Source organism: Juglans regia, chromosome 16, assembly GCF_001411555.2.
Source record: "Juglans regia cultivar Chandler chromosome 16, Walnut 2.0, whole genome shotgun sequence".
Classification (NCBI taxonomy): domain Eukaryota; kingdom Viridiplantae; phylum Streptophyta; class Magnoliopsida; order Fagales; family Juglandaceae; genus Juglans; species Juglans regia.
The window spans coordinates 17,115,507-17,124,760 of NC_049916.1; the positions used below are offsets into that span (position 1 = coordinate 17,115,507).

A 9,254-nucleotide genomic window follows, 5' to 3' on the forward strand; every position below is an offset into this window, starting at 1 on the left:
ATGTAAATATTAAAATTAGCAACAATAAATATTGTTTTGATGACTTTTTCTTTAGCATCAATATTACGTATTTACGTGAGATTACAGAAATTATTACAATAACTGAGATTTCCATCAGGTGTGAGTGGCTGTTATATCTAATAACTTGGTCTTACAAAAATTTCATCTTTTCGTTGAATATTACAGTGCAATGCACTAGAAAATGGAATTCTATTTTATCAAATTTTCTAAAACCCCAAAAAAATAATTTTATCTATCTCATCAGTACTTACTTCTATTCACACATGATAATTAGTGACCAAAACATTAGAAATGAAGTACCACCAGACGGAAAACACACAATATTACAAGCGATGAAGTCTGTTCTAACGTGTATCATCTTACTGAGCCTAAGACATCTCTTTCTCTGGTAAAGCTACAAAGACAAGTTGGTAAATTTAGAAAGGGCGAAGAAAGTGAAGTACAAAAAACAATTTAAATTTTACAGCGGCGAAACAAAGAACAGCAAAGGTATATCATTGATTGAGGTAAAGTAAAAATAAAGTTTGTAGACTATCAAATGAGAGAGGCGGCTATTGGTGTGCTTCATTTGGTAAACATTGCAGGAGTCTTCCTAAATACATGCTTTCTGCAGCGTTCAAAAATGCTGTCATAAATCAGATCAAATTGAACCCCTGCTCTCTCCCGATTTACAATGAACGACATATGATCAGCATCCACGATCTTGTAGTACCTGGATTTATCAAATACCATATCTGAGCAAAGCTTAAATAAAAATTCTCCAAACTAGGATGGAATGACCACATGAAACGAGGGCAGAAAACCATAGCAAGTGTGGAATTTTTTCACTAGGAATTTTAAAATTCTAATATTTTGAAACTGATATGTAATTGAATTATGGACAGGTAATTTTGATGTTTTGTTCATTTTCTTAGCATTATTATGTGAGACTACAATTACAAGAACTGAGATTTCCATTGAATGGTACAAGTGGGTCTGATTCTGAGGACAATTCTGAGGACAAATTATTTCGCAATAATTAGATGACTGGCAGTTTCTGGATCACCTAGCCAGTCAATAAGCCATCTTTTCTAAGCAGGCATAGTAGCAATGTAATGAATCCTCAACTGTATTTCTTACAATAGAAAATCATCCTACTCCGTATATACTATTAGTAAAATTTAATACAGTAAGAATTGGCTAAAACCTGAAGCAGAATATCAGATACTTTGGAATTTGAATCAAATTTTGAAGCCTATGTTGATAAATTTGTATATTAAAATGACTATTTATTCATAGCTAATGGTGTAAATGACAAACAATCACAATCAAAATCGAATTTACAAAAATCAAGCTCTATGGGCCAAAGACTCCAAACAGGAAATGAGATTTTGTTAGTAACTTTGTTAGGCTAACAATTTACAACAAAGAATGACATACCAGATGCCTGGTTGCAATGGTTGGCATGTTGAATCATTTTCGACAAATTGACTTGGATGTTCAATTGGAAGACGAGGGTGAGTCATGGATATGGAATTGAGTGCTCCATCACTGTCCTGCCAATCCTCGTCCCTGAACATGCATTTACATGAGGGTGCCTTGGTTAGAGAAACATATTAGACATCGAGAAGGATTTTACCATAGTATTTCATGATAACTACAGAAAAGGATATAATACTTGATATTTAAGTGTCGCACTTAGTAAGATATCAAGATATCAACAGATAACAATTCTATAAATGCAAGCACAAAATGCTTTCAAAACTGCAATTAGCTATATCAGAATAAAAACCTCAACTGATTGGTGAAGGGTAATGGTTAAGAAGTTGATGCCATAAAAAAACAATACCTGTAGCCTTTATATGGGAGAGAGGCATCTGGTGGATGACGCCATTGGCTCATCTGCAATACTCGAATAAAAAGCAACGGGTGGATGCCAAGTATGCTAGAAGGAACCGTGATACCAAACATCTTCCTGGTACACTTTGTAGCATAGCTGAAGTAGTATGTGTTGGGAAAGGTATGTAGATGGCAGTTGAGCTGCATGGATCCTTGAATAGTAAGATCTGGGAGGACCCAGTCTCCTGAAGCAAATGGGCCCGAATTTCCCAAGAGGCAATCAAAAATACCCCAAACACCAATTTTCTTCCATGACATGTTAAAGTGATCAAATCCAAAATTGTAATATGCCTTCAGCCATGGAATGTCAAACCAATCATATATTATTGCTCCTACACGGCAAAACTGTAGCAGACATAGAGGTTTCAAGGTTCTTCCATCTTCTGGCCTGGTACAAGTTCAAGCAACCTTAACATGTTAAGCATCCGGACTAGTGCAGGGATAATGGGAAGTGTGATCAAAACATATACAGACAGTTTGCCAATGAGTTTCAACTATGACCAAACTTCAAAGAAACAAATTAAATAAGTTAAACGCATAATCGAATTGAACCACTTATATCGCATTCCAGCAGAATGATCAGCTAGTGTGTTCAAATAGGTCTGCTGCCCCTTTCTTGGATGAAGAATTCCTTAACTTCGTTCTTTTTAAAAATTGAAAAAAAAAAAAAAAAAAAGACATGATGTGTGCACTTTGGGGTAGCAGTAAGCTTTTACTCAGTCATGCTAGTTTTTAGTTGTTATGCTAAAGGTTTGGTCTCTGTTTGCTCAAACACCTCTCATTATGTAAGACATGAAGTCATAATTAAATATCTATTAATCATATTTTCTCATTTGGCGGGTATTATTTCAACATCACTAAATTCAGCAAAAACTAGCATCAAGTTGGAGATTTTCATCATTGTAGTTAGAACTAAAGATATGGAAAATGAAAAGAAAAGAACAAGTTATAAAAGGAACTCACTGCATCCCATCTAAGTAGGATCTTGTAGTCCCATTGAACGCTCCTGACAAGGATGTAAGGCTCAATACCCAGTTCTCTGAAGTATTCTCATACCCCTCGAATGCCTGCAAACAATATGAAACATAAAATGATGATCCCTTCAATTTAAAGACGTATCAAGGTACCCCTTCGTCTGCCTATACTCAAACCTTATCGGAGAGCATTTGCTGCAAAACACGAACAACCTGTGCTCCAGCCGAGTGTCCCACAAAGTTAATAGGATGATCCTCATCCCATTCAGGGTAATGCCCTGCAGATAAGTTAGAATAAGGCCAACTTCGTGGACGATTTTGGCCATTAGAATTGGTAAACACTAACAAGGAGAGCTAAATGCAAGGCAGAGGATCTAGAACCATGTTCGTAGACCCGTCCAAACTGCGAGTGCCCATAAGCCTTGCTGTGTTCTGCTCCGTAATCGACCTGCCCGCCTTTTAGATAATAGAACAATTCGCAAGCCCTGAAACCAACACCCGATTCTTGAGACTACATAGCTCAAACGAGTAAAAGAAAAAAGAAGGGGCAGAAGGGAAAAAAAGAAAATAAGCCATGAAAGAACCTGAATCCAAAACACCAAGACACATACGTACCTATCATAAACGCTGGTTAGAGACCCCAAATCAGGTACCAGAACCCTTTCGTCTTTCTTCTCCGCCCCGGCGAAATACGATAAACCTCCCAATCTCTAAAAGAACAAAACAAACAAATTCAAACCCCAACAGAGTTATCTGGAAAAGAAAAAAGAAATGAGATCAAATAAAATCGTAAATACCCCTTTGCCAAATCCAAAGATTCCATGAACTAACACAATTGGAGGCAGACTCTTAACATTAGGGCTCGCCCCGCCGGGCACGTCCTCTTTGACCTCAACATTCACATTAAGCTTAAAAAGACACTTGTTCAGAGCAAGGCAGAGATCACCGGCCACCGCTGTGCTGAATATGTATAACCCATAGAGGAAATGAACCATGGAGCTGACAAACAGCTCCGCTAGTTGCAGGGCAGCCATCCCCCATCTGATCATTCTCTTTTTCACACAAACAAAGAAATACCCAAAAAGAAAATAGCTCTGCAGGGGGCATATATATCAATGCAGAGCCTTCTTCGAACTCCCAAAACACACTATGAGAAGAGAGGGAGAAGGCTCCCCGTCCCGCTGGAAAATGCGTCGTCGAATCAAAATTACTAGTTATTCTTAAATAAGACGAAAGAGATTCTGGGAATGACTCGTCTGGCGATTCTGAGAATGCCCACCTCACAACGAAACCAAAAATAGTCGCCATGGCATCAATGCAACACTTTTACTGTTCAATCATTCTTTTGTCAAATTGCCAGAGGACCAGAAGGCAGAAACAACCAAAAATATAATAAATATCCAAAGAGATTGTTTTGGTTAGATCCCACATGTCCTTCATAAAACCTCTCCCACAAGTTAGAGTCTTGGTGGGTACCACTGAACAGCACACAAAATTTAAAACCTAACAAAAATCTAATATTACCACTAAAAAACAAAAACCTAAACATTTTAACAGCCGCCATACAAAATCAAAAGAAAAACAATAAATATATAATACTTTTCATAACATATTTTATAATTATATTTTAAAATAAAATATATTATTATAAAATAAAATATAAAAATAATATCATTTAAAAAAAATATTTTTATTTTATATTATATATTATGAAAAATATTGTAAAAAATTATTGTATATTATTACATAAAATTAATTTTTTTATATAGATCTTATTTTTATTTTTTAAAAAAAATTTACATTACGTTTATATATTATACGGCTATAAATATTATTTTTTAAATAAAAAAGAGAAATATTTGGTCTACGTAAAATTTTTATATAAACTATTTAATGTTGTTGAATATAATTTATCAAATTATAAGAGTTTTTCCTATCATAAAGCATATTTAATTGAACACGTTAAATTACATCATCAAATAGATTTTCTTAGGTTAGAAATACAAGTGTTAGATATTTTCAGATATTTTATTTTTAAATATTATTTAAATATAAATATTTTTATTTTTATTTTTTTTTATCTAAGTGCTACTTAATCAATATAATTTTTCTAAACTTTTAAATAAAATATAAAAAATAATACAAAATTTTCAAATTTAAAAAAAAAAAAATTATTATTTAAATTTTATAATATATTTATTCAACATTATTTCTCTTGTTTTTCAAAATTTAATAAAAATGTTAATCTAAACTATTTCATTATTATTTATAATAATTTAAAATATCTTAACGGGATGTAATGATTCTAGTAAAAATATAGATAGAAATTATTATTACGAGTATTTATTTTATACATATGATGTGATATTATTTAGATCACACATCTCTAATTGAATTTTAAGAATAATTAATTAGAAGTAACAATATAATAAATATAAAATATATATTACTATGATGATTTCTTTCTAACATTTTTTTCTAACATAAGTATAATATGCACGTATCTACATTTCTACCGCCAATTATCCAAGCAGAATGAATATTTCGAGTGGAAGATTCCCTAACTACAACCTACCCCCAAGTCCCAACCCCAACCCCAACCCTTATCCGTTATCGAATTCTGCTGTTTTATTTTCCTACTCACCTGCCCTCAATGTGTGTACTGTGTGTATCTTACTTTTTTTTTACACCGTCTAATTGATTTTTTATTATCGAATAATGATATATGTAAAAAAAATTTATATATTTATTTTATAAATTAAAAATAATTTACTAAAAAATATTATTTTAATAAAATACTCTGAATGAATAATATTATATATAATTATAAAATGAGTAAATATTATATAGTCACTTTGAAGAAAATAAAATCTATAATTAAAAATTTAATTTTTTTATATAAATTTTATATTTATTCACTTTTTATAAAAAATAATTATGTAACATTCGCACTATCATTTATACAAAAGAAATATGAAGTGTAGGTAGCGCAGTGCAGACAGAGAGAAATTTTATTTGTAATTTGAAGTAAGAGACTGCGCGTAGTCTTATTAATAAATAAAGATAAAAAAAACATTAATTTAAAAAAATATTATTATAATTTTAATTTTTTTAAATCTAATTATATGAAATTTGTATGAATAATCTATTAACTTGTAGACGGTGTGATTTTAAATTTAAAAATTAGTTGAAATGAATTGAGATGAATTATAAATAATAATAAAATTTATAAATTAAAATTATTAAATAATAATAAATAATAATAAAATAAGTTGAAATAAATTAGATTTGTGAATACAATCGAGGACCGACAGTAGTTGAGTCATAAATTATTTTACGTTTTGCATACGGCTGATTTGTGGTACAAGCAGATGCCACGTTGCCTACACGCAATATTCCTAAATTCCAGACGGTAAAATGTAAGGACAATGCTAGGCCCGTCTAGCACGTACAGCTGGGGGTGCCTTTTATATTTGAGATTTTTTTTTTCTTTAATTTTGTTTTAAACAATTTTTTAATATCCTTAATTATTAAAAAATATATATAATTTTATTAATACTAACTTCTTTAACCATTGAAAAAATTAAAAATTGAATTAAAAAAATTTAAAGATTGATGGAAACAAAAAAATAGTCTTATTTATTCATTTTTCAACTTAATATATTTAATGAAATTTTAATAGGATGAAAGCCAAATTAAAATATATATATATATATTAATAAATTTTTAGAACGGTATTTATGATTTTATTGTAATCTATTAGGCATGTATATACATTCTTCTCATTTTTATCATTACATTGTATATTTTGTTTGTGGTGATAATATTATTCATTTCTCTATTTTTTTACTTTTAAAAACAGATGATCTCTCTATGAAAATTAGAACTAATGATCTCATGATTTCATTTGTTATTATAAATTTATGAGAATCTATCAATTAAATAACCATTACAATGATATAAATGTTAAGTCTCATTTTTTGATATTTAAGCTTCTTGTGATGTGGTTTATTTAAGAATAATGTTACATATAGTCATAGAGTACGTAAACGTCGCACAATCGTTTTGAAAAAGAGTAGAATCTACTAAATTTTTTTTTTTTTTTTTTTTTTTTTATGTAAGTCTTATATTTACACAATTTTTTTAAAGAGATTGTATGACGCTTGCGTATTTCAAGATTATAAATATCATTTCTCTTATTTAATATACTATGACAATGACTTTCTTTACTGCAGTTATTTATTTAATAGATGTTTTGACTAATTTAGGTTCGCAACCAAAAAGTTGCTCGACTTTTTTTTATTTTTAAACAAGCATATTATAGATAATAAAAGATACAATATTTAAGGAGAATCTTTTTCGCTATCAATATACATAAAACAACTAGGAATTTTATCTAAGGGTAGGCTTCCAAAAACATAAGTGATAACTGCCTATTGCACCACTGTGTGTGTATTTTAGCAAATTTCCAACCGTAATGATGTTTGGATATGTGCTGAATGACCTTGATAATAGTTTATATGTTCCAAAATGAAGTTGAATCTGATTTTCAATAGATGTAATTACCAATTGGGAATCCCCTTTTATTGTCAGAAATGAGTTGAAGCGAGAAGTGTGATTATGAACAATATCATTTCTCTTCCTCCAAATAAAATCCATCATTATAACTGCAAACAATTGGAAGTGGTGTTTTTCTCTTTTTGAAGCCCCAATTCTCTTTCCGGATAAATGATAATCCAAATCCAGTCTGATACAGAATCAATAGGTAGATTTGCAAGGTTTAAAGGCCAGCTGCTTTGCTGCCACAAGATTCTGTTAATAGGGCATTCTACAAAAAGATGCATTAAAGTTTATTTCTTGTGGTTGCAGAATATACATTCTTATGTTTCTTGATGGGGAATGATTTTAGCAAGTCTAGATCTAGTAGGAAGAATATTCCAAAAAAGTTTCCAAATCAGTAGTTTATGACGATCATGGATTTTAAGGCTTCACATTGGCTTGAAGAGTGTCATTGAAGGATTTTCCTGAGTTGAAACTTGATCTATTATTGTGGCCTGATATGCAAATTTTACTGAATATTTCCCATTGTGGTTTAAAGTCTAAACCTCTTTATCCTGCTCATATGATCTTATTGGGAGTGAGATTTTTTGTATTTCTGAGATACTTTCTTGATAAAAAAGATTTTGCATTTTTGGAACATCCCAACTCCTGAGATTGATATTTATAAGATTTGAAACTGTGAGAGTTGGATATTCCAGATCCATACCTTGGATTGGCTGTGGTTTGAAATTAATCAAGGAGGGAACCCACGGATCCTACCAGATATTTACTGATTCTCCAATGTAAATATGGAAGCATCGAGCTTTGTTTAGCAAATTTTTTATTTTGAGTATTCCTTTCCAAATGCATGAATTTGATGCTTTTTGCGAAGCCTCCCAAAATGTTGTGTTTTGTAAATATTTGGCAGCTAGGATAGGGCGCCACAAGCCATTTCTAGATCCACTTAATTCCCATCATGTTTTTGCTAGCATTGTTTAATTCATCTTTTTCATCAATCTGATACCAATGCCTCCTTTTTTTGGTTGACATATAGATTTCCAGGACTTGAGTGTCAAATTGTGAACTTTATCTTTCACCTATTAATTGGAGTGTGGAAGTTTACTTTTCTCATGCATATTTGATTACTATACTTTGTATCTAGAATGGATCAATACAAAAGAGTTGCTTGAAATTTTTATTGCTATTTCATGATATTGCCATATGTTTATACACCGATTAAATTTTATGAAGCGCTGGAAAAGTGGTTGGTTTTGACATGGTTTGTCTATTATTTTGTGTCTAGGAATGGTAGATTTCCAATACATTAAGAAATTGTTAGAGGATAAATTGCCGAATAAAAAGTTTCTGAGCTATAGGGGCAGTGTGTTTCCACAGTAATTTCTTTCCATCCGAATTTTATTGTTTGATTCAGGGAAGGAGCTGGAGAAGGTTGCTTTACAAGTAGGATTCTCAAGTGCCAGACATTATGAGATTAGTGGAGGCATCATGGGCAACCTAGTTGCCAAACGTTAGATGCATGGATGGTATTCCTCCGGGTAGAGTCAATTACTTCTTTGCATGAAAGAACTCATTATGTATGAATGTCAGTACTCAAGTTGTAGGCTCAAAAAATCTAAAGTTTTCATATTTCTGTATTTTCTTGTATTGCTGAACTGGAATGTCAGTAGAACACAGCTTATGAATCAATAGCAGCCTGAATTTTTTTTTTCCTGCTCACATTGATTCTTTCTTTGGAGTTTCAGTTGCTTCATTAGATTTTTAACATAACAGGAGAAGATATTGTAATGTTGATTTCCATTTATGATGTTTATACTCAAATAA

The 9,254-nt window shown here is 31.2% G+C and overlaps 1 protein-coding gene across 1 annotated transcript; it reads right to left on the bottom strand.

Moving 5' to 3' along the window:
- Positions 1–318: 318 nt before the first annotated feature.
- Positions 319–4,232, bottom strand: LOC108985592 (lipase-like). Its single transcript, XM_018957938.2, has 8 exons — positions 3,671–4,232; positions 3,489–3,583; positions 3,255–3,358; positions 3,051–3,151; positions 2,863–2,966; positions 1,850–2,287; positions 1,441–1,572; positions 319–733 (listed from the first exon to the last, which is right to left on the bottom strand). The coding sequence occupies exons 1-8, from the start codon at positions 3,920–3,922 to the stop codon at positions 586–588; spliced, it is 1,374 nt and encodes a 457-aa protein (XP_018813483.2). The 5' UTR covers positions 3,923–4,232; the 3' UTR covers positions 319–585.
- Between the last annotated feature and the right edge of the window lie 5,022 nt (positions 4,233–9,254).